The following is a 24,187-nucleotide window of genomic DNA, read 5'->3' on the forward strand; positions in this document are numbered from 1 at the left end:
CATGTAAGATGTTATGGACTAGGAAAAATCTTTGGGGGATTTGAAGGAATCCAAATAAACATTGTTTTAATTTTCAAGGCCATATGCAGAAGCGGTAGGGAAAACAGGCTGAAATAGGGGCAGGAGGAGAGGGAAGAGAAGGGTTCAGTGATGAAGGAAACAGAATTAGAACAGTTTTGAAGGGTGCTGAGAAGAGGAGGAAAAAAAAGTCCTTTATTTTGAGATAGTTTGTTGCAATTATGTTGAATTTGTTTAGGAAAGGCTTCATGTTTCAAAGGCTTATTCAGGTGCTAGGAGGGACACCTCCTCTTTGAAATACTGAGAGTCACTGTGTTAAGCCTCTGGGCAGAGTTGCTGGAAACCTGTGTGTTACAGAAAGGGACAACCAAGATGGCAAGCTGGTGGGGGAAGGCTGCCTGAATAGACAAAACAAACTGCGGTAATTGCTATAAAAACCTCTACCTTTTCCACACAAGAGGGTTGGGGTCAGGTTATGGCCATCTTTGCTTGCCCTCTCCCCTTTGCTGGAAGGGTTATGTGGCGGAGGACACGTGACAAGGGGAGGTGAATTTAAGTTCAAGGAAAACAGATTTAGATTGAACCTGAGGAAAAAAATTCTTCAGTGTGAGGGTGGCAAGACTCTGGAATAAATTGTCCTGAGAAGTTGTGGATGCTTCCTCGCTTGAGGTGTTCAAGGCCATGGATGAGGCCTTGAGTAACCTGCTCGGGTTGAGAGGTGTCCCTGCCTATGGCAGGGAGGTTGGGTTAGATGATCTCTAAGGTCCCTTCCAGCCTAGGCCATTCTACGATTCTGTGTGTGACTGTAAGGGCAGGACTGGCTCCAGCTCTGTGATTGGGCACTACCCCGGCTCCACGTTTTACCAGCACCAGCAGAGCACCGACAGGATGCCCAACATCTTGGAAGGCAGCAGAATCCATCATTCACAAATCAATGGCCTTGAAAGCACAACCCTGTGGAACAAAGAGAAACAAAAAGGGCACCCCTTTTAAAAAAAAGGGAAAGACGAAAGGAGAGAGAGGGAGGTGAGACTGGATCCTGTGTGGGTTCATACAGGAGGAACATGATGCTAGGGCATTCATCAGCAGGGAAGTTTCCCCAGTCTAGGGGAAGCAGAAATCTTGAGCCCGGTGCTTCTTCTCCTCCCAGGGGCTGCCCTGCATAGTCCATTTCAGAACAGTACCGACAAGTGGTCCTTGTTCAGAGATTAGACTCCGATTTATAGATGCCATATCACCACTTAACAGCTCTTCAGGGAGCAGGCACCAATCAAGACATCATAGCTTTTGAGAATGATTTTGAGCACGGTTACCAGCCCTGTTATGTATGAAATTCTCATCACATGAAAACACAGGTTTTATTCTAAGTGTAATCTCCTAGTGGAGATGAATATGTAATTTCATAACGTGTAACACTGAGAGATTTCTAACTCCAGATCTCTCAGCACCAAGAAATATTTGCTCCATTTTACAGATAAGGAAACCAAGGCAAAGGAAGCTTAAAGGGAATATGCAAAGGTGTAAAATAAGCCTGACAGACTTTCTGGCTTCTGGATGGAGAACAGAAAGAACTTGGGCTTTTTGTTTTATTTCTAAGAAATTGGGGGAGTAGGTGATGGTTGTTTTTATGTTTGAAACGGAAAGCCTACCTAGGCTAGAGGACAGGTAAAATAAGAGCTAATATAATATGTCTAGTATCAGAAGAATAGAAAATGGGCAAGGAAACACTGTTTTGCCAGACTATTTAGTGTCCTTTTCCTCTTTGATTTCAAGAGCTTATTCATTTCAGGGAAGTGCCATCTCCCTGTATGGTGAATTAAGGTGTAAATGGTAGAAATAAATAAAATGCTCTGAGAATACTGACATGTCCTCCAAGAGTTGAAGACCATAAATGACAGTGCATTATTTTCCCAGTAATAAAAGAGCAAGCAGAGGAGAAAGCAACCAAGCTATTAAACTAGTCCTCTGTCTCCCACCTTCTCTTTAACACAAGAGGGAGGGAAAGAAAAAGTCCAGTTTTCGTCAAACCCGTTGCAGGTAACTTCTAAGTGACGTGCTAAAGGTCCCAAAGCCTAGAAAAGTAAGGCTTGTGCTTCCTGAATTTCGGTTCACAGTTCTAAATTCTGCATGGAAATTACATTGAGTGAGTTCTTAAAAACAAGCTTAGACAGCCCTGGCTTTCTCAGAAATCCCATCTCCTTAAGGAGACAGGTTCCCGTTCCTCTGTCTGCCTCCACTCACTTTCCCCTTTTCTCTCCTCTTTCCTCTTCCCATGTGTTCATCCTTCTGCTGACATTGACTGTCCCTGCCTCTCCTTTGCTACTAGGTGGGCTCCTTCTTCATGATTAATCTGTGCCTGGTGGTCATTGCCACGCAGTTCTCGGAGACCAAGCAGCGGGAGCACCAGCTGATGCAGGAGCAGCGGGCCCGGTACCTCTCCTCCAGCACTGTCGCCAGCTACATGGAGCCGGGAGACTGCTACGAGGAGATCTTCCAATACATCTGCCACATCATGCGCAAAGCCAAACGCCGCACCCTTGGGCTGTACAACAGCATACAGAGCCGACGCCAGGGCCACGTGGAGCAGAGCGATGCCAACCTAGGAACGAACAGGAAAAGCCAGAGGCACTACAGTAAGGATTGTGTGGGTAAAGCTGGAGATGCCAATAGTGGAAATGTGAGAGTAACTAGGAGCATCCCCATGTGTCAGCTTGCCAGAGAACCTGTGCCTACAAAGCACAGAATTAGAATTGACATTGGCTGTTGAGCATGGGGCCATGGCCAGTGCATCAGCCCAGAAGGTGGGGATGACCAACAAGAGTGGGAATGAAACAGGGATGACCAGCAAGGAACATGGAAAACCCAGAGACCATAATAGGATAACAGTAAAGGCACTGACTGAGGCTTGTAAATGGCTCCGGGTTTGGTTTAGCAGTAGGATGGCAGTGGTCTGAGAGAGCTAGGTATTAGGGGAATATGAGAGAGAGTGGGACTAAGGATTAGACTGGGTGACACAGCAGGTCCCCAGAGTTCTCCTCTCAAACTGAGTTGCTGTGGGACCTCAAGAGAGAGGGTGTCTCCTGAACCAAGGAAGCAATACTGAGGAAGTCAATGCGATATGCGAGGGCAATCAAGACAATTTCTCTTGATGAGAGCTCACAGCATTATGTAAAATTAGACATGAGATAACACTGAAATTGAATTCCTGGCCTAAGATGTTTTATAGAGTTAATATTAACTGTCTGTCGATGTCTTTTATAAGTAATGCTTCCATTGACAAGCAAAAGAGGGATTTTTCAGCCAGTCTTACATGCTCATTCTTTCATTTTCTTTACTTGCTGGGAGGAAAGTTTCTGTGGGCCTCATGCACTGTGTTAATGAATTAATTGATGCTTTCTCCCAGTGTCCATTTGATCTTCCATGCCCAACTGAAGGATGGAGGAACACAAACTTAGTTGTCTCACTGAAGTGAGCAGATCTGTTCTAATTCAGAGCACATGGACTGTCAAGAGGAACTGTTCTTGTGCTACTTTCGCCAGCTTCTTGCATGCTTTGCTAATGTAGCTTCCCTAATTTAGAGAGTTCAGCTCAGCATGTGGGTTCTCAGACCCCACTTGTAGCTGTTCAGACCAAAAGCAGCCCTTGTGATCCCTTTTCCCTCAGTTCCCACTTAACACAAGCTATTGAGTCTCAAGCTGTGATTCCTGCATCAGACAAAACAGTTCTTCCTCTGATGGATGTAAACCCCCATTGAGCCTAATCACTAGCAGCAGAACAGTCTTGGTGACACAACCAGTCAGCATAAAGCCCTCAGAGGCAATGGCTTTTATTGCGGCCCTTGAGATGATGTGCCAGCGGTTGGTCATCCCTTATAGCTAAAGAGCCCAGTTATCCTGTCTAAATACCCCCACACCAAACAGGTGCCCAGTTTGGATGTCTTCTCCAAAGCCTTCTCCCTTGAGAGTGATCATTCCTTCCCCCAGGACTTTGCCAGCAGCACAACTCTGTTGACTGCCCTCCTCAGGGCTTGGTCCAGCCCATTGCTGTGACAGCAACCTCGGATCCCAACAACTGCCCCCGATGCCGTAGCAGGGAGCACGAAGCATCACGAAGGCTCTCTGTCCTGGGTAGTGCTGATTCAGACCAGGAGGAGAGAGGAGCCAGCGAAGGGGAAGGAGAGGGCAGCAGAGATGACATGGGTGCCTCTGCACTGGAGAAGGAGGAGGACGAACTGGAAGAAGGTGGACGACTGAAGCTTTGCAGTGACATGTGGCGAGAAGTGAGAGTCAAGCTTCGAGGGATTGTGGACAGCAAGTACTTCAACCGTGGGATCATGATTGCAATCCTGGTGAACACAATCAGCATGGGCATTGAGCACCATGAGCAGGTAAGGCACCTCAGGGCACGGGGTGGGCAGCGGGGACTGGCGAGTCCTGCTCAGCATTACAGCCTTGCTAAGCAGCTGATGCAACTCTGTGGAGGCAGAGATTGAGCAATTTGGACCCCAGGCAGCAGCACAGATGGTCCCAGCATGGCTTTGGAGAGAGCCTCAGTATCTTGCAGGGCATTTTCTTCCTTATCCCTGCACTTAATCACTTTCACTGTGTCCATGTATTTTCCTCTCACCTGCTTTCAATCCCTCCTTTTTCCTCTTCCCTGCTCACTTTATCCCTCTATTTTTCTTTTTTGCTCTGTCTTCTCTTTCCATCTTCTTCTCTCTCCTTCACCCTTCTCTCTTCCACCATCTCTCTCCTTTCTCTCTTCATTAGCTTACTGAATCCTTAGTCTATCTGGTTAATTTAATGTGCCCTCTGGGGATGTCACAGGCACTTCACCAGCATCTCAATTCAAATCCATCGGCTTGCTAGCCTTTCCAGCTTAATTAAGAGATCCCTGAGCACAGTGTATCTATAAAAGAAGGCTAGGAAAGGCACCACCTCCCAGCTCCAGTCATTCTGGGGGCTCAGGTGACTGGAGCCTTTCCTTTGCCACGACAGCAAGAAGTGGTAGCTGGGTCAGACATAGGCAGCAGGTGTGGGCACAGGTTTGACTTTCACGGCAATAGTTTTCTGGTAGGTCTGAGTCAGCAGTGCACTTTGTCCTAATGACAGACTTGTGAGATGGAGAAGGACTGTCTGCCCTCATTTTATAGCTGGGAAACAGAGGCTGTGTCTACTTCGTGATGTGCAGAGCTAGCTTCAGAGGGTGGTAAGCATGCCCATGACCTCGCATCTGCATTGCTGGCTGGTAGCTCTTAGCATTGATGGAGTCCTTGCTGTGCATCTGCGGCTCAGACCTATGCCACCAGTCTGAATGTGACCATGATTTGCTCCATGTGTCTGCCCAGATCACAAAAGTAAGAGATTGCTCCACTGCTGAGATGATGATTGCATTGAAGCTTTGAAACCAAAGTGAAGTCTAGTCCTGAACACAGTCTCAGGCAGCAAAGAGACAGGCAGTGAGTCTGGTTCAAATAAGGCATGCAGATTTGTCATGTGCAGTATAAGGATGGAGATATGTTGACACCCAGACTGAGGCAACACAGTGTCTGAGCCAGTATTTGAAGCCTCAGATGTCTGGATACCACCCACGTACCAAGCATTAGACCATTTTTCAGAGCCCAGCTAGTTTCTGGTACAAGGATGGGAAACCTTAATTTGATCCCAGAATGCAAAACTGCACTGAATGCTTCAGTACCAGAAAAATACTGGCAGGAACTCAGGGGAGAGGAGAACGAGGAAGAAGCTGGAGGGGTTGACTCATGAAAACAGATAAAAAAGAGAGATGTATTCATCACGTAGCACAGAGATGACTAAGGATTGAAGCCCAGGATAGTATGAAAACTGCCCACTAATATTTTAAAGATGTGAGCACCAAGTAGGGAGAGCCATTGTTCATTTTGGTTTATTGGAGACAGCATGAATTAGGAGTTTAGCAGAAGAATATTTGAGCTGGAGGTAGAGAATTCACTCTCATGTTCTGGCTATTGTGTGCGCAGATTTAAGCCCTTCTAGGCCGCCTCTGCCGTGTTTGTACAGCCCGCAGCAGAGTGGGAGCTGCCTGCAGCCCTGGGGTTTCTAGTAGCAGGTTATTAATGACACATCCTTAAAGTTATGCTATTGCTTTTTATCCATAAGTAGCTAGGAAAAGCTCATGACCCTGCATGCTGTTTCTGCTAGAAAGAGAAGTCAGCCAAATTGATCATAACTGAAAAATGTGGTGCAGCCTGTTTATTTAAAATGTGTATGCTGAATCCTGTTTCCCAGGCATAAGAAGATTAAAAAAAAATTCATACCATATCATGAATTCCAGGTCTTTTTCAGTCAGCTCAAAAGCACACAGGCATTTCCACTTCCCCTTGCTCTCTTTCAGTTTTTCTCAAGCCATGCTATCAGTACATCTCAGATTAGTGCTTCATCACCTCTTTTCCTCTCCTTCATTTCTCTTTTTCTTGTTATTTTTCCTCCCAGAAACACAGTTTTCATAAAACAATATCTCTCAAAACCCTTCTGCCCACAGAGATCTATGATTTGCAGGGTGATGCCTTCCTATGACTGAAGTAGCTTCTTCTGCTTCAGCTACTTTGTCATATGGACTCTCCTGGCCTGGAGCTAATGCATATAGAGATCTTTTTGGCTTTTATTTTCTGGTGCATGGGAGATCACAACACCAGCCACACTCTGGGAGCATATCTGTCTGGGCAAGAGGATGTGTGAAGGTGTCACAGGTTTGAGCAGTCTTGGGAGCAGCTCATGGCACATCCATCATCTCTTTGCTGGTACACTTGTTCACAGACTATATGCAGGTGAGGTGTCCCACTCACCAAAGCACCTACCAACCACCAGGTTAAGGTGGGAAAGACACTGCAGGAGGCATGCACAACGGTCAGGCTCAGAAACACAGGAACCTGGGGGACAGACCCCATGTGCAAGTTTCTCCTTTGATTCCTGAGCCTTGACCAACAGAAAGAAAAACATGAATTAATATTATCTGTTGCAGTTCTTCAGTTTAACATTTGCAACGTTTTTCTGATGGAAGACTTAACCTCAGCAACTCAAAACCACTGTACTAGGTTCCAAATCACCTTGGAATTTGCCTTTGTTCAGCATATCCATCCAGTCCCTTGTCCTGTTCTGTGTGGCCAAGGCAGCTTCCTATATCCTTATACATTTCTTGTGAGGGAAATCAACTCATTTTGGGACAAACTGCACTGCTATGAGTAATTTTTAATCCTTACACTTATCACAAGTTATCACTTGTAAATAGGTAACTTTATTCAAATCCATCAGTGTGCATTATACCATGTAATATCCTCATTATTAGGCCTTCAGATAGTGCTGGTATGCTGCACAAGCTAAAATCCCTTCATTTCAAGCTTTGTCCGGCTTGAAATAGTTTTTGCAGTTCTTCAGATCTCTTTTTACTTGGAAGTGCATATTTTTAAAATCCAGTGTAGAAAATTAAGATATTAGATGCTTGTGGCTGTCCAGAAGGATCTTTTTAAGAGGCTTACTAATTTTTAATACTCACAGAGGATCTGGTGCTGCTTGCTTTTCTCCCGTATTCAGCATGAGGATGAAAGGACGATCCCAGCTGAAAAGTCCCAGGCTGCCTTTCTTATATTTCTTGAACAGCCTGTTGGACTTGGGCTTCCTTGCCATTAGCCTTCAATGAAGCCATTGCTGAGTAACTTATCTTTTCCAGTATCTACTTGCAGTATTCCTTCATATATCAGATCAATACTCTACAGGGTCTATCCTGTGGTATCAAAAGACGATCCTTTGTTTCCTAACTAGCACAGCCCAGTGGATAGGTACCTTCATATCCTTAAGCCTGTGCAATTTTCCTTTATATCAGCATTTATTTCATCCACAGGTTCATATTTTATAGTTACTGCTTCTATTTTTACTACTTGCTTGCTTATCAGCAAATGTCCAAGCCAGCTCATCATACTGGCTTTTAGTAAATGATGGAACAGTCTCCCTGGGGTGGTAGATGAAACCACATTACTTCAGCCTTGTAAAACTAGGGTACAACAAAATGTCACAAAATCCTTCACTGATTGTGGGGTGGTGATTACAATAAGTAAAAGCTAGTTAGTATGTTCCATGGCTGACATGACTCTTCTGATTACTGTCAAGCTACTTGGAAATGGTGAGTGGAAATCTTGGGATTTTTGCTGAAAGGTTAGAGACACCTCTTTATGGAATATTCTTCTCTCATGTTCTCAGAAGCAGTGATGTGCAGGTACGGTTTGGTAGGGCTGGTCTGCACAGATCACATCAATAACTCTTCAGTTTCTCCACAGCTGCCAATTTACTCCCGGTTAGGAGAAACTCGTGCAGAAGCTTCATGATGGTCTGCATATTCCTAACCTTTCCTATAGGGCAGGAATCTCTGGCTGCTGTCAGATAATGGACTGATGTTTTCAATCTAATCTGAGAATTCCAATGTCGATTAGTAAGAAACTAAGGAGAAAAAAGCTGAGCAGCTGCCCTATGTTGCCCCAGGACTAGTTTCTGGTCAGTGGATAGGAGCCCTGTAGTAGACCTGAATCATACACTTCACTCTCTGTATTTGATCTACACTGACAGGGATGAAGGACTTAAGTGCCATGAAGATGTGAGTTAGGTAGTTTCATGGATTTGGAAAGAGATCCGTATTCAGAGTACGTGAACCAGTTAACACAGTGGCTCTGGGCATGCTCTAATGCCTGAGATCTCTCTCCCCTTCATGCCACCCTCCTCATTCCAATACTCAGCTCCCACAGCTTTTGTTCAAGTTTATCTCTGGGTGTGATGGGTAGATGAGTCTACCTTGGCTTGGCAATATGAATAGGCTTTTCTTGTGGTGAGATTTCTAGTGTTCCCTGGTTTTCCTTGGACTAGGCCTTGTATTCAGGCCTTTCCTTGTGGACACTTCATTTTACAGTTTGTAGGTAAACCTGAGTGGCCTATGAGCAGGAAGCTTTGTTAATGGTTTGGAAGTTCAATGTCCGAGTGCTGTCTGTGGGAGCCTGGGGAGCTCTCACAACTGTGAGGTCACACATCCATTGTGTTGGTAGGAAGAACAAGAGAGAAACACCTTTTCCCCATTCACTTGCCCCCTTCATGAAATTCACACTTCCCTGGTCAGAGAGAATCCCCAGCACCAGCCATGTCCCAGCCACTAGCCTTGTCCGCTGTCACTCAAGACTGCGCTGCCCCAGGCTTAGGGGCGTCCCTGCACAGGACACAGTCCCCAGTGGCCCCCACCCCACAGCCCTGGCTCCTGGCTGATGGCTCTCTGCATTCTGCTGAGTTATCTGTATCTCCAGAAATGGCTGCAATGCAGGATCTACCTTTGGTCAGTAGCTGTGCCTCCCCACACGGCTCCTCTCTCTTTTGCTCTTTCTTATTTTCCTCCTTGGTTTAATTTCTTTTGTGTTGCTCTTCCTTCCCCAGCTTTTACTTCTTTCCTGTTCCATTTTTAAAAATCTCTCCTTATCTACTTGTGGTGCTGGAGAGTTTATTTTACCACTTTTTTTCAGCTTTGGTTTTTTTTTTTTTCCTGACTCCTGCCCTTTCTCTCTGCCCATCTCTTCTTCCTTTCCCTGCCCAGTCTTTCCCGCCTCTCTCTCTAGGAAGGATGCCTTGCTGGAGTTGATTGATGGCCCATTAGAAAAAGATTAACAGGTGGAGGCTTAACTAGAGAAACAGATGTCAGGGAGGGAAGGAGAGACAGGGAAACAGGTGACCTTTTCCACAAGAGAGACACAGGCATGGCTTTTCAAACATCAGTTTCTCCCTAGGACAGCACATGAGAGAACGTGTGGACAGCAGAGAGGAGGATAATCCACCACCATAGCCTGTTGCTTTTTTACATTGCTCATTCTCACTGACATAATAATATGATTCAGGCTGAAACTGCCATCTCTCTTTAGCATATGGACCTCACGTTCCTGGTGAGTGTCATTACTGCCTGGCTCTCTGTGAAGCAATCTTCATCTCTCCCTTCCTGTGTGCACTTGCTCATTCTTTTTCTCTCTTTTCTCTTATCTCCCCTCCTCTTCCCCTCATTTGCAGGCTGGTTTTGTTATTCAAATGTAATTATGGATGGAAATTGAGCCATCTCCCCTTTTTTTTGATTTTAAAGAAATAGACTATTTCAATAAAAATCTGCCATGAAGAGTGCAAGAAATTTAGCAATGAGCATGGGAAGCCACAGGTGCGAGGAGCAGTTTCCAGTCCCTTTGCTCACCTTAGAGGATCTGGGCCCCTGGGGGTCCCAGAGCAGGAGTTAAAGCAGCCCCCAGCTTCAGGGAGGGGGTCAGACCTCAGAACTGCATTTCTCTCCTTCCACCAGCTGGTTAAGTAACAGCCAACACAAAGGCTGCCCTTCAGAAAAACAGCAATTTTGCAGTCCTCAGGGAGAGATCATGAGTCCTTCTTAGTGGGCACTAATACTGAATTCATGGTAAAAATATTGGCTCTGACCTGCAGAGCCTCACTTTTTTGTTTCTGCAGTGCCAGGAGTATTCTGTTGTCTCTTGCCCTGAACAACAGGCTTTTGCAGTTTTCTTGTTCTCACTCATTTTACATGATGATTAAAAGGGTGGCCGGTTGGCCAGGCATAGCTTAGACCAATGTGAAGGAAGAGGGGAGTCTTCAGCCACCTTTTCGTCATGAGTATCCAAATGGTGAGGGTACTACTGCCTGCTACCACAGAGCCTGGGCAAGACTCACCTTGAAGGCTCCAAGTAGGGGCTCAGGAAAACAGTAGGTTAAACATCAAATATCTAACCTTGTCTGAGGTGTGATATACCTGCCTCAAGGTAAACATGGAAATTTGGGCCAGAGGAGCCCTGAAGTAGTGCTTTGGAGCTGCCATGCCTTGTCTCTCCATTTGGGAAGGTGTCACACCTTCATCTAAAGCATATCCCCACCAGCTGCTTCTTGGGAAGGTGATGACCAGCAGCATGTTACAGCCAGGTGAATTGCCCTGTCAGTCTCCTGTTGTCTGAAGGCTGTAACTAGCCTGGCCCCAAGATGCAATCCATTCTAATGGGAGAAAGTTTTTCTCTCACTTTGGAAACATTTTATACCTTGTCATTGCTGTGGTAGTCTCCCTGGGCTACAAATGTGTGTTTGAGTGTGTGCAAACAGGGGCAGGCTTGTGCATGTGTTGCCCCTCATGCATCTGACCTTATTCGAGACCTCAACCTTTGCTGTTTGCTCTGGTGCAGTCTTAGTCCCTGGGTAAGAGGTACTTTGTGCAGATGAGTCCATCCCAAATTCAGTGAAGGGAATGCCTCCATTTCAGAGGGGATGGCAAGACCCTAGCATCCCTCATCAATTACATCAGCATAGCAACTGTCTCCTTCTGAAGGAGCGCTTCACTATTCCTGAGGAAATGGTCTAAACCCTTTCCTGACCTTGTCAGATAAGTTTCCAAGGCCATACGCACTAAAGAAAAAGTGATTAATTCAAAAAAAAAAGGAGGAGTAATTTAATTTGCTCATACTTGTTCCACCGATGGAGTCATTAAAACACTCTCTCCTATGCACAAACACATCGGTTTCTGCTGAAGGCTGTGTCACAGGGATTGAAAAATGTGTCAGAGATTCAACAGGAAAAAAATGCCTGAGGCAGGGTCAGATTTCTTTTTTTAAAAAATTTTATTTTCCTTTCAACACACTCAGCTTGTGTCATACCTGGAAGTTTTCACCTTGTGTATCTACTTTTCTCCCATCTGTCCATTTTTCCCTTTTCCTCACCCTGTCCTGCTCTTCCTATCCTTTACAGGTAGGTGTTAGCAGTGTGCTCTTCCTCATGGTTGTCTTAGTCATCGAGCCTGATATTTGCTTGGGCAATTATTGGGACCACCATTCACATGTTTTCAGAATTTGAGTAAAAGATTTTATCATCTCTCTTCTTCCTCAGAAGAAGAAATCCTTGAAGAAAAAGTTGACCACAAGTCAGCCTCTTCTGCTATGCTTCAAAAAGTAGTCAAATTTGTTTGCACAAAGTAAAGCAGCCTTTAGCTGAGGGACCAGGGTATGGAATGGGATGTGGGAGACATTTGTTCAGCCTTGGCTATGGAGCTCCTGACTACCTCTACTAAAGAATTTGTTAGGGACATAATCAATGATGAAGGTAATAAATGTGCAAGGGAATTGGAGTGCAAATGGCTCTATCCAGCTCCACTTGGATATCACCCATGGGAGCTTTGCAGCTCCCTACTAAGCCTGTCCCCTGGGAATAATAGCACTTTATTTCCCGTAATTTCAGGGCTTTTTCAGTTCTGACTCTCTGAATTTGCCTTGTCTCCAGCCTGAGGAATTGACCAACATCTTGGAGATCAGCAACGTTGTCTTTACCAGCATGTTTGCCCTGGAGATGATCCTGAAACTTGCTGCTTTTGGTCTCTTTGATTACCTCCGCAACCCTTACAACATCTTTGACAGTATCATCGTCATCATCAGGTGACAAGGGCCTTGGGGGTCAAATGAAATATGCGTAGAAACAAGTATCACAGAGCTTGCACGTTTTCATGTGCATTTTCCAAAAGCATTTAGCTGCTATACTAGGAGGAGCTGATGCACAAGGACAAGGATTGGGAGACCAAGATGTCTTTTCCCAACACTTGGTGACTCAAGAAAGCCACATTTCTGCCCCCTAGTTCCCTCCTCTGTAGAGTGGAGGAAATTGCAATTGCCTTGTAAGTCCATAGTAAATACTAGCTGTGAAATATTTTAAAAATGCACAAATTAAGGGTGGTACAAAGATTTAATGTGTGATAGAATAACTTGCCTTGCTGAAATTTAATGCTACAATCCTCTCCTTATTCCTGCAACATGAAGTGCCATGTACATGTTCTTAAGGGAGAAATACCATTTTATACACATAAGTATAAGCCTATAGTGTATACTTCTAACAATGTCTTGCTCAAACAGATTTTATCTCTGACCCCTTTATACTTGCTGCCAATACAGAGGTGAAAACTTGGATTAGCATTGTTATTTCTCTCTCTCTCTCCTATTCACTCACTTCTCTTTCATTGTGTCCCTTATACTCCCTATGCCTCTCTGGGCCACAGCATCTGGGAGATCATCGGCCAGTCGGACGGGGGCCTCTCTGTGCTGAGGACTTTCCGTCTCCTGCGGGTCCTGAAGCTGGTGCGTTTCATGCCCGCTCTGCGCCGCCAGCTCGTGGTGCTGATGAAGACTATGGACAATGTAGCCACCTTCTGCATGCTCCTCATGCTCTTCATCTTTATATTCAGGTGAGGAAGCAGTTAGTTGCCTCGCAGTGTTTTGGAAAGGCACTGCATGGCTCATGTGGGCAGCAACTTCAGAGCATGTTTGCATGACTCACCTTGCCCATTGCTCTAGGCTCAGTCAGTGCTGACATATGTTTATCTGTTCATAAGGGCTGAAGTTACTCCTGCCCTAAACTGGGTTTAGCAGTTGAAGATTTGGCCTGAGTGGGGTAGAGAAATACTGCCACCAAATGTGTGCATTGAGCATAATGTCCCATCACAGGGTAGGTGAAGTCTTTTGGTAATCGACACTGGCTGCAGGAACAGTTCAATCTGGAGGCTGACTCTGGCAGAAGGGTGGCATGAAGCAACCAAGAAAGTCTGTCAGTGCATCCTGTGGATGCAGTGGTAGGTAAATGAAGAAAAATGAGAGCAAATAAGAACGATGGAGAGAGCAGATCTGAAGGACAGGTTGGAGGGAACTCGTGTTTTCTGAGTCAGTACAGATGGAAAGCAAGGGGTTTTGGTGATCTATAGGGGTGCAATACATAGCTCCTTCTTCCCAGTTAGGTTCCAGTGGTCTGGCTGTGTTGTTCCATACCTCGCTCCTGTGTTGTTACATTAGTCTGACAGGAGGAAAAGAGAATGATTCTGATGAGCACGTTATGGTGGCAGAGACATTTACATTTGGAACCATCTCCTCTTCTTGTCCTAACAGCATCCTGGGAATGCACATCTTTGGTTGCAAGTTCAGCCTAAGGACAGATACAGGAGATACAGTTCCTGACCGGAAGAATTTTGACTCCCTGCTGTGGGCCATCGTCACTGTTTTCCAGGTGAGCCCACTTTGCTCTCTACCAGGGTAGGGGACAGGGCAAAGTGAAGATGATCAGGAGGTGCTTTTTCTCATTGCAGAGTGTTACGCTTGCTTCTGAAAGCACAAAAGGGTCTGGCATGTGACGTTTGGAGGAAGAACAATCACTTGCTGTAATCAAATGACTGATATATCTTTCAGGCAGGGGCTCTCCTTCCTTCATAGGAGACGGTTTGCAAAGCTCACTCCTGTTGTGGCACCTCCCATGTTTCACATTGTCAGCTCAGCACGTGGCTGCCCTCGTGGTCACTCTTGTTTCTTCTTGCTCAGCTCAGTTATTGGGCAGTACCACAGCTGGCCACTGACAGTGGGCAGTGGGTGTGTGACTGTAGGGAAGTTAAGAGGCTTCATGTGGTCCTAATGCATGTCCTTTCACTGTCCTTTTCTGGAAATCCTCTTCATGTTCTTCCTTCACATTTATGTGGCCTCTGCTCCTGGTTGCAGATCCTAACTCAGGAGGACTGGAATGTTGTGCTCTATAATGGCATGGCCTCCACCTCGCCATGGGCATCTCTCTACTTCGTGGCTCTCATGACATTTGGCAATTACGTGCTCTTCAATCTGCTGGTGGCTATTCTTGTGGAGGGGTTCCAGGCTGAGGTGAGTTGCCACTGAGACATCTTCCAGAGGAGAAATAGAGGTGCTAAGAAGCAGACTTCTGAGACACTTTGAGGGTACTGGGGTGGAGGACTCTCAAAGTATGACACCTCTGTCATTTCCCTTGTTAGGTTCAAGGTAGGCTTGATTAAAACAAAACAAAAAACAAATACAAAAAAAACCCAAACAAAAAAACCCCAGTGTTAATCCTTGCAAGTGAAGAGACAAGCCATCTGGAAAGAAGTTCAAATTTCCATCCTGTGCAACAGACCATTCCCTACTAGAGTGAGTCCTTTGCCCCTCCAAAAGCAAGAACGCAGTACATCAGCCATCCCAGATCACTTGAGGCTCTTTTCAGTGATCATGCGATGCCAAGGGGGATTTTACAATTGTTCCAGCAATGAGAGACAGGAACAAGTGGTCTTTTCTGTTCACAAGTTCCTACCTTCTAAATCTATGTGTTCCAGGGCGATGCCAACCGGTCATACTCAGATGAAGATCAGAGTTCATCAAACATGGAGGAATTAGATCAGTTCCAAGAGACTCAGGAAGGCTCAGGTACAGTAGCACAAACAGTCTTATTTGCTTATCTCCCACTGCTTTTTAGTGAGAAATCTGAAAGCAGATTCTGCAGGAAACTCACTGCCATCTCCAGGTACTTACTGGTTGTGCTAGATTGTGGTGTTATTTATGGGAAATCAGAGCTTTGTTGGCATCAAGAGGAATGTGATAGCTAAGGGCAACAGTTCTTGAATGACCTAGAGAATGGCAACTAGGAGGGAGAAGTAAGAACGTCTCTGCTTATTTCAGGAACACTATGTCCAAATCTGGGACCCACATTTGTAAAAGGCATACCAACACGTTGAAAAGGACTCGGATAAATCCGGAAGTCTTGCCTCATAGCGAGAGGCTAATGAAGCTTAGAGAAACCAGGGAACTGACTTGATTACACACTCTGTAAGTGCCGACCATAAGGGGAGATTTCTGATGGTAGATGGCTCTGTAATTGAGCAGAAAAAAGCATAATGAGATTGTAAAGGTTGGAAGCCGAAGCTAGACAAATTCGGACTGAAAAAAAGCCACATATTTGTAAGGAAACATAATTAACTGTTGGAACAATCTGCCTAAAAACTGCCGGGTAAGGTCTCCACCCCTCAAAGTCCTTCCCTGAGGACTGGAAGTTTTTCTACAAGAGGTATTATACTTCAGGCAGGACTTGGTGGCAGAGAGCAGCTAGAGTAGCTTGCTCCACAGTGGATGGTGAGCCAGGAGATGACAGGGAGGGACAGCCAGGCAGGAGGGCAAGGACCCCACCAACAAAGGCACAGTACTTGCACAAGGTGAAAAGAGCAAGTCGACTGACACTAGCCAGGGTCACTCCATGGTTCACTGATAGTCAGGCAAGTCTACAGTGGTGAGGACAGTCTGAAGTCAAGCTAAGATGTCCAGTCAGCAAGACCAGATCAGGATCAGCAAGGTGCAAGGACGGGCACAAGAATGCTTACAGCAAAATCCAGACAAGGACCACAGGCACAGCTATGAGCCTAAGTGCCGCTCCCACAGCAAAGAGCTGTTGCTCCAGTATTCGCTTGTCACAGCTATGTCCCGCAGCTTAGCTGTTTTCAAAGCAGTCTTAACCTGGGTTGCATGGCTGCACCATATCAAAGCTTACCTTGAATATAGACAGCAAAACCCCTAGAAGGGCAGATGGGAAAGAGATTACAGAGCTGTGATACTGTGTGCAGACAAGGGCATGTGACGTTCATTATGCGATAGATCAGACAAAAATTATTGCTCCAGTACTCTCAGGCATTAAAATCGAGTACTGCATCCTCTCCATCCATCTCATCAAATGCTGACGGTCATCCACAGCACCTGACATACCGCTCAAGGGTGTCTTGGATCCCCAAGGTCAATGATCAGTCATTTGAAGACTTCCAGTGCAGTAGGATAGACTAGGATGAAGAGAATGACTGCAAGAATTTAGAGGTGACCCCAATACATGGATGCCTGTGGGTATCCTCACATCTTAGTCTTTTCCTTGGTGTCTTAGCCTAACTGCTTTATGTAGCCAGCCTGACAGTCGGTGGTATTTGCTCAGAGCTAAAGATACAGGTGTCTGTTTTCGGTGTGCAGAAGTACAATCTCCTCCCCTTGCTGCTAGGGTTTGGCTTCTTGCTCTGCCTGTCAGCCTGAGTCTGCCTGACCCACCCTTTTCTCATCTGTCTGGTGCCAAGGAGATCTGCCATCAGTTTTGGGGACAGGAGAGAATACTTCAAATTCTTCCCAGCTTGCACTGCTTTTGCCATAACATCCTAAATCAGAATGAATCAGTGTTGATTGTTGCTCAATAGCTAATACTTTCTTAACTGCTTCTAACACACTAAACAGCCTAGACTTTGAAACAGTCACTGGATAATGAGGAACTCACTGTCTGTCGCAAACTGGTCTGGGACCGGTGCCGAAGGTTTTGCCTCGTATACCTGGGAAGAGAATTAAGACTCAAAATGGAGTCAAGTACCCAAGCACTTTATTAGTGCACGAGTGCAAGAGGGGAAGAGAAACGGAGAGAGAGAAGAGGAAGGAAAGCGAAAGGAGAAGTTATCACCACGCCAACAGTCTGATCCATCCGTGGAGAGATGAGGGTGGGAGAGCTGAGTGTGAGACGGAGGGGAGTCCAGGCGGGAGAAACAGAAACAAAGGCTGGCCAAAGAAAAGGAGGAGCCCAGACTCCATCTCCTTTTCCACTTTTATCATACCATCTTATTACATATTCATGTTTCTTCTGAGAGTCTTTTTAGCATATTCCAAGAACTAACGTTCTTAACTCCACCTCCCACCTGTGGTGGTACGCATGCCCAGTACTGGCACTGGGGAGGTCTTGAGAAGCAGACCCCAGTTCTGGGCGCATGCACAGAGGCTGGGTTCAGTTTCTCCGAATTTGCTATATATTCAGTTTCTTGGAGTTTGTTCCATGCACAGGTGCAGTACCACAACAGGAAATCTTTAGTCTAGCTGCTGCTCCGTTGTAATGCCAGTGGTTTCTTCAGTGGTTTTTTTTTCAACAATGTTGAGGCAAAAGACTAACACAGTCTCTTACACCTTCTTTTCTCTTTCTCTTCTTTCTGCATCTTTCTACCCAGATCCCAAACTCTGTGCAATTCCTGTGACACCTAATGGACACTTGGACCCATCTTTGCCCTCTTCCAACCCACCAGTGGCTGCTGTGGGGGTCACCACCTCTTCGCACAACTCCCTGCAGCCTGACCATATCCGTGTTCCTGTTGGGTCTCGGAATGTCCCTGGGGAGAATGACCTATGACCAGCGGTCCTTGGTGAGTGAGTGAGTAGAAATGTGCATCAAGCCCTTGTTTTGAGGTCCAGGCACTCTGTTGTCTTTCTGCCATCAACTGGGAATTGCTGTGGAGGATTGCACTGCTGCTGTAGGCTTCTCACGCAAGCACATCTCCTATCTTGAGGAAGGCAGGTCAGTTCACATTGTTTATCTGCATTTCCAGGTAGCTGAAATTTATTTCCACATTATTGATCTATAGTCCATAGAGTGTGATATTCATCTCTTTATGTTCTGCTCTTCTTCTGGTGCGACAGAGAGAACGCCAAAGAAACAGTCTTCCTCCTAGAGTGAAACAGTTTTTGTCCCCTTGCTCTATTCTTGTTTCCTGGAATACGGGACACAAAATGATGCCCTGAGTGAGTTAAGAGCATAGGAATATCTGGGTGATGCCACAACTGCCAAGTTTCGTAAGAGATGAGTTTTCTGGAAGGTTTTCTAACAATGAAGAGAGAAATCTTGACTTTGAGCTCCCCGTAGCAGGTCCTGCTGCCCCTTAGCACTTCCTCAAGCACTGCTGGCTATCCAGCCAATGCATCTCAGATCTATCCACCAACATCAGTTTCTGGGCTTTCTTCCCACTGATACCTCATCTTTGGGGTGGTGAGGGGGGAGGGGTTGGGTGCATCAGTGCTCAAAGGGTTTATACCTCTTTTATTTCCAAACAGCCATGTGCTACACAGTAAGTTGCTGATGTGGTTGGACTAGACTGTAACCAACAAGCCTGTTTCTCTTATTTCTTAATTTTACTACGACTGTACTCAAAGATGGTGTTTCAGGTTATCCATCACCCTGTACCTTGTGTTATCCTTTACCAGGGCAGTGTAAAAAGCTGCCAGTCAGATTTTTGGAGAGTTTTATCCTGCCTTGTGTTGGTGTAAGTAAAGCCTTTGACTTTATATTTTTACCTTCCCTGTAAGTGCTTTGCACACAGATGGTGCTGTAAAGTAACAACAACCAGCACCATTGCTAACTCATTATCAATTTATCGTCAGATTTACAGAGATTGCTGCTAAATTTCTGCCATGCAACTTCCTGGCTGTAAAAATGGCAATCCCCTGGCTTAGGGACCCAGGGAGAAGTCTGTGATCTGAAATAGGATCTCATGCTCCCTTCTTGTGTCCGGAGTTGCTGAGTCCCTGTCCTGCTCTCTTACAGTCCAGCTCCCGCAGTTCTCACTATGGTGCCTGGGGCCGCAGTGGAGCCTGGGGGAGCCGTCGCTCCAGCTGGAACAGCCTGGCCCGAGGACACAGCCTGAAGCATAAACCTCCCTCTGCCGAGCATGAATCCCTCCTGTCTGGAGAAAGGCACAGGGCGGCCGGCGGGGAGCCAGATGGGACAGGAAGGGTGTTTCATCACCGCCGGACACTTTCTCTGGACAACAAAGGCTCCTGTGACCTGCTGGAGTTGGCCTCAGTCCCATCTGGCCACAGAGTGACCCATAAGCTAGGAGCAGCATTTGGGGCCAGCGAGCATCAGGACTGCAATGGCAAAATGCCCAGTATAGCCAAGGAGATCTTCCCAAAGATGAACAACCACAAGGAACGGGGAGAGGATGATGAAGAGATAGATTATGTAAGTACTTGGTGGAGGGAACCTGGGGTTACACTGTAGTGCTGTGGGAAACCCCAAATCCATCCTCAAATTCCAGTCTTCCTGCCACATGGATGGGAGAGATTGCAAAGGTGCTTTAAGTACAGCTGGAGGACAGCACTGAGTGCAGATGGGACCTTCTAGGCCCAGACAAGATCAAGCTGCATTGTCAGGCTGCCTGCAAGGTGTTCATACAGGTGAATCGCAGAAGACAGATGTGAGGCATGTGTGTGGTCATTTGTAACTTCAAAGCAGTGCAGCCAGTGATTTCCACAGACTAGGAAAACTCAGGCTGTGTGACCAGCAAGAGCTTTGCATGGGGAACATCAGCACATCAGAGCAGAAAGCAGAGGTCCAAGAGACCACTCAAGTGGTTTTGCAGTGGCAGCCTGGGAGACGGCAAAGCTCAATCTGTAAGCAGGTCAAAGGGTGGAAAAAGTAGGGGGAGGGTCAGTAGAAATTTGAACAGACACATGATGTATGAAATGAAAACACTTCCAAGCCCAAGTGCGAACAGAATGCCTCCCTGTCCTGGCCTCTCATTTAGATGAAGTAGTGAGGAAGCACTGTCCTTATATAACAGAGCCACTCCATCAGCTCTGAGAAGGCATCATGTACAACATCCTGCTCTAGAAAGTAAACTAGCAGTTTTATTTGTAACGGTCTGGGGAGGAAAACAGATATGAAAAGGTAAACAGGGCCCGGCAAAGCACCTCCTACCTCCTTTTCAGTGGCTTGCTGTTCTTTGAGTCCATTTCCTTGTTGAAGGGCTTAAAGAAAGGCAGGTAGTGCACCTGGTGAGATGCAGGTAGTGATATTTGGGGTCAGATGTGAAAGGAAGAGTGCCTCTCTCAGGCAAGTGGGAAGGTAACCAGTGGCACTCGCTTCTGCTGCGTCCTTCCAGAGCCTGTGCTTTCGCATCCGGAAGATGATGGAAGTCTATAAGCCAGACTGGTGTGAGTTACGAGAAGACTGGTCCATATATCTCTTCTCTCCACAAAACAGGTTTGTGCAGTTTTTGCCATGAGAGGGTTGAGAAGATGGGACATATCCTGTTGCTGTACTGGCCACATCCCTTGAGCTGCATGTTAGGTTGTGACTTTAAACTTACCATCTGGGAATGTGTTTTGTCTGCTCCATCTCCCCTCCTACAGCCAAACAGCATTTCTCTTCCTTAATTCTGGAGATGAAAGGAAGGATGAGAGTCCTAAATAGCTATTGTGATTTTATCCTCCCTTTGGAGCAACCCATTTTTCTTTTGTGTAATCATAAATATTTATAGCAAAGCAAGGCAGGGAAGACTAACATTAACCCAAAAAGGAGAAGGAATGTATTATTAACAACTCCATAATACTGATATTTTCTCCCCTGGTACCAGAACAGCCTCTACATTTCATTTTCAGTCTCAGTACCAAATTATCAGCAGTCATATCACAACTTTTAGGGCAAAGTTAGAATTCTTCTTGTCTGAAAAAGAGAAATTGGGGATAAATTCTTTCTGCTAAAGGGGTCTTCCCACCAGGAGAAAATGTCCGTGTATCCCAGTCAACAGTATTCTCATGCATGTGCATCACCTCTTGAAAAGAAGGGGGGGTTTCATTACAGGTCTTGAGGGAGTGCTCTTTGCTCTGTGTGACACTGATGCTAATGGGCACAGCATCTTTCAGAGGAGACAGAAGTGCGGTCATCATGAATGCTTACCTACCTGCCTCTCCTCAGCATGTGGCCTCTTCGCCCTGGGGTGGTACAAAGTGTGAGTTTGAGAGGAAGAATGAAACTCAGCCTTTTCTTTACAAGGCAAGAGAGGAGAACAGAGCTGTAGTGGTTAGGAAACCACTCTGGCACCAGGGCAATGAATGAAAGTTCACCACCTTGCTCTGCCCCTGCTCTGTTCCATGCTCCCTGTGTGACCATGAGTCACCCTGGCATATCGCCATGGCAAAGGATGTTGGTACAAGTGATAGGAAAGCAGCTAACTCGGAACTCAGTTTCTCTGCCAGAATTCAATTCTCTGTCCTCATAGCTCCTAACCTTGCTCTGCCCAAGGCATGGCTGCCTATGAGAACTCTCTTGCAGGTTTCGCCTCCTCTGCCAAACCATCATCGCTCACAAGCTCTTTGACTATGTTGTGTTGGCCTTCATCTTCCTGAACTGCATTACCATTGCCCTGGAGAGACCACAGATTGAACACAGAAGCACGGTGAGCAACATTTTCTCTGACCTGCTTTTTAGCACCTCTGACAGAGGTTTATAAGTGCTCCTGGCATTGTTTTGACCTCTGGAATAATTTCAGCACTAAACACCAGCTCCCATTCGCCTATCAAATGCCCAAATACTAGTAATCCACGTAGTGTGTGCTTCTCCTGCAAGGTCTTATAATGGATCAACTCAGTTTATAATGTAGTAATCCTAGTTCTCTCCCTCTTGGAAACTAAAAGAGTCTCCCAGACACCTGCATTTAAGAGGTAACTGGGAAAAAAGGACAGGGACTGGGAATTAAAAGATAGAGTAACTTCCATTTTGTAGGAATGGCATGTCATCATTCATGTATGCTGCTTCTGAGCTATCCTGGAGCTGGCTCAGGCTGGCAAGTGAAATGGTTTCTTCTGCATGTCTGCCATAACTGAACCCTAGACTGCACCAACACACAACTCAGTGGTGAGCGCTCAACACGCCTTCAGGAAGGAGTCACAGGTCAGAACAGCAGGTCAGGACTGAGCTGCACTAGCAGAACAGGTCAGAGAAAGCCTTGAAACCAGATTTGCAGGACACATTACAAATCCCATCCACTGCACTCTTGCAGAGTTGAGTAGGATCCTGTCCCAGCTGTTGCATAGGGCTGAGCCAAGGTGTATGAATGTTGCACAAGGCTGAGACAAGGTGTATGAACCTAAGGCTGCCCAGCACTGACCTTTGCCAAGGGTACCTCTCTTATTTCCCCAACTTTCAGACCCTTCACAGGAAGGTAAAATGTGGCAAGTTCATCAGAGGGGCCTGACAGACTAACAAGAAGAAGTTAAGATACATTTAAGGCCTTTGTTTTTCTTTTCTAGGAGAGAATCTTTCTCACTGTGTCCAACTATATTTTCACTGCAATTTTTGTAGCTGAGATGACACTGAAGGTAAGTTACCAGAGATGAACAGCTCAGAGCATTTTCCCCATGTCAGGAACAACATGGTTCATGTTTGCTCAACACCCTTCCAAAATATCTCTGCCTTTTCAGTGTGCCAGTCCTTCCCTCTGCCTTGGTAAAGGCAGGTGTGCTGCCTGGGGTTGAGACTCCTCTTGTCAGGCATGGAGGGGATGTTTATCTTGGGCTTAAAATTCAGAGAGATCTTAGTACCTGGGAGGAATAGCTGGCCTTCAGGTATGAATTTTGTAATGATGCCAAATGTCCATTCCCTTTCTCATGGAGAGTAACATCAACATTAATAACATGCTCAGTTGAGATAATTATTCAATATGTGTCTAGGTACTTTTCAACAACAGGAAAATCTTGTTATTCCCCTCTTGTGATTTGGAAAGAGTCCTAAAACTGGGTGCCTGGAGTTAAACTCCTAAATTAATACTTGAATTGCGGCCGTGATTTGCAGGGTGTTCAGCTCTCCCCAAGACCAGTGATTTCTGCAGCACCTGCTGGTGTTGAGAACTGCTGAGAACTGAACCACTCCTTTGAGAGCCAAAGTTTTGGGGTTTGGTGCCCAATTTTGTCTCCCAAGTGAACTCTGGACTGGGATACTTGCCCCAGGTCTATGGGTATGACAGGAAAAGCTGTTCTGTTGCTCAGAGAGGCAGAGGGAAGGGAAGGAGACACCTTGGCCCTGTTATCTCTGGAGTTATGTGCCACCACTTTCCCCAAAGACATTTTCCTTCGTAGCCTTCCAGGTTCAAGGAAAAGATGATGAGATGACACTTTAGTGTCATGTGGAGGTGATAAGTGTTCCTCATCCTCCCACTCTCTCCACAGCTGCCCTCTACCAGGCAATGTGGACAGGAGCCATTTAACCACCTCTCCTCTCCTCTTGCAGGTGGTCTCTCTAGGCCTCTATTTTGGGGATCAGGCTTACCTCCGCAGCAGCTGGAACGTCTTGGATGGCTTCTTGGTCTTCGTGTCTCTCATTGACATTGTGGTCTCAGTGGCCTCTGCTGGTGGTGCCAAAATCCTGGGGGTGCTGCGAGTCCTCCGGCTGCTGCGCACCTTACGTCCTCTCCGGTCAGAGCCCCACCAAGCCTTGCTTGGTCCCCTCTTCCCACTGGGCCCCACTTCCCCACCCCCAGGAAGGGTCCCAGAGTCAGATCCCACTGTGCCTGGCAAAGTGTGGTCTTTGACAAGCCATAAGACACAGAGAGGTTCCCCTTAGCTGTATGGCCCTGGCCCTGGAGGGACCTCATCAGGCAACCAACCTAAACGGCAGAAGAGGCTTTTTGGTCACAGGAGAGTGATCCCCACTGATGAGGCACTGCACAGGGAGAGCGGGGCTCTGCTGCTGCAGATGCTTAACTTAGGCCAAGC

General features: G+C 46.3%; 1 protein-coding gene across 1 annotated transcript in view; it reads left to right on the forward strand.

The window, feature by feature from the left end:
* Positions 1 to 2,344: 2,344 nt before the first annotated feature.
* Positions 2,345 to 24,187, forward strand: part of LOC104279458 (voltage-dependent T-type calcium channel subunit alpha-1I-like) — a gene marked incomplete at both ends in the record, with an annotated part of 30,746 nt that continues 8,903 nt past the window's right edge. The window contains 14 exon segments of the mRNA XM_009876747.1: positions 2,345 to 2,651; positions 4,002 to 4,405; positions 12,330 to 12,481; positions 13,096 to 13,281; positions 13,976 to 14,093; positions 14,576 to 14,731; positions 15,196 to 15,286; positions 17,872 to 18,022; positions 18,024 to 18,063; positions 19,239 to 19,655; positions 20,578 to 20,678; positions 21,750 to 21,873; positions 22,727 to 22,795; positions 23,703 to 23,887. Of these exon segments, the coding sequence (XP_009875049.1) occupies positions 2,345 to 2,651; positions 4,002 to 4,405; positions 12,330 to 12,481; positions 13,096 to 13,281; positions 13,976 to 14,093; positions 14,576 to 14,731; positions 15,196 to 15,286; positions 17,872 to 18,022; positions 18,024 to 18,063; positions 19,239 to 19,655; positions 20,578 to 20,678; positions 21,750 to 21,873; positions 22,727 to 22,795; positions 23,703 to 23,887 (2,501 nt within the window).

This window comes from Apaloderma vittatum, unplaced genomic scaffold (genome assembly GCF_000703405.1).
Source record: "Apaloderma vittatum isolate BGI_N311 unplaced genomic scaffold, ASM70340v1 scaffold11439, whole genome shotgun sequence".
Classification (NCBI taxonomy): Eukaryota; Metazoa; Chordata; class Aves; order Trogoniformes; family Trogonidae; genus Apaloderma; species Apaloderma vittatum.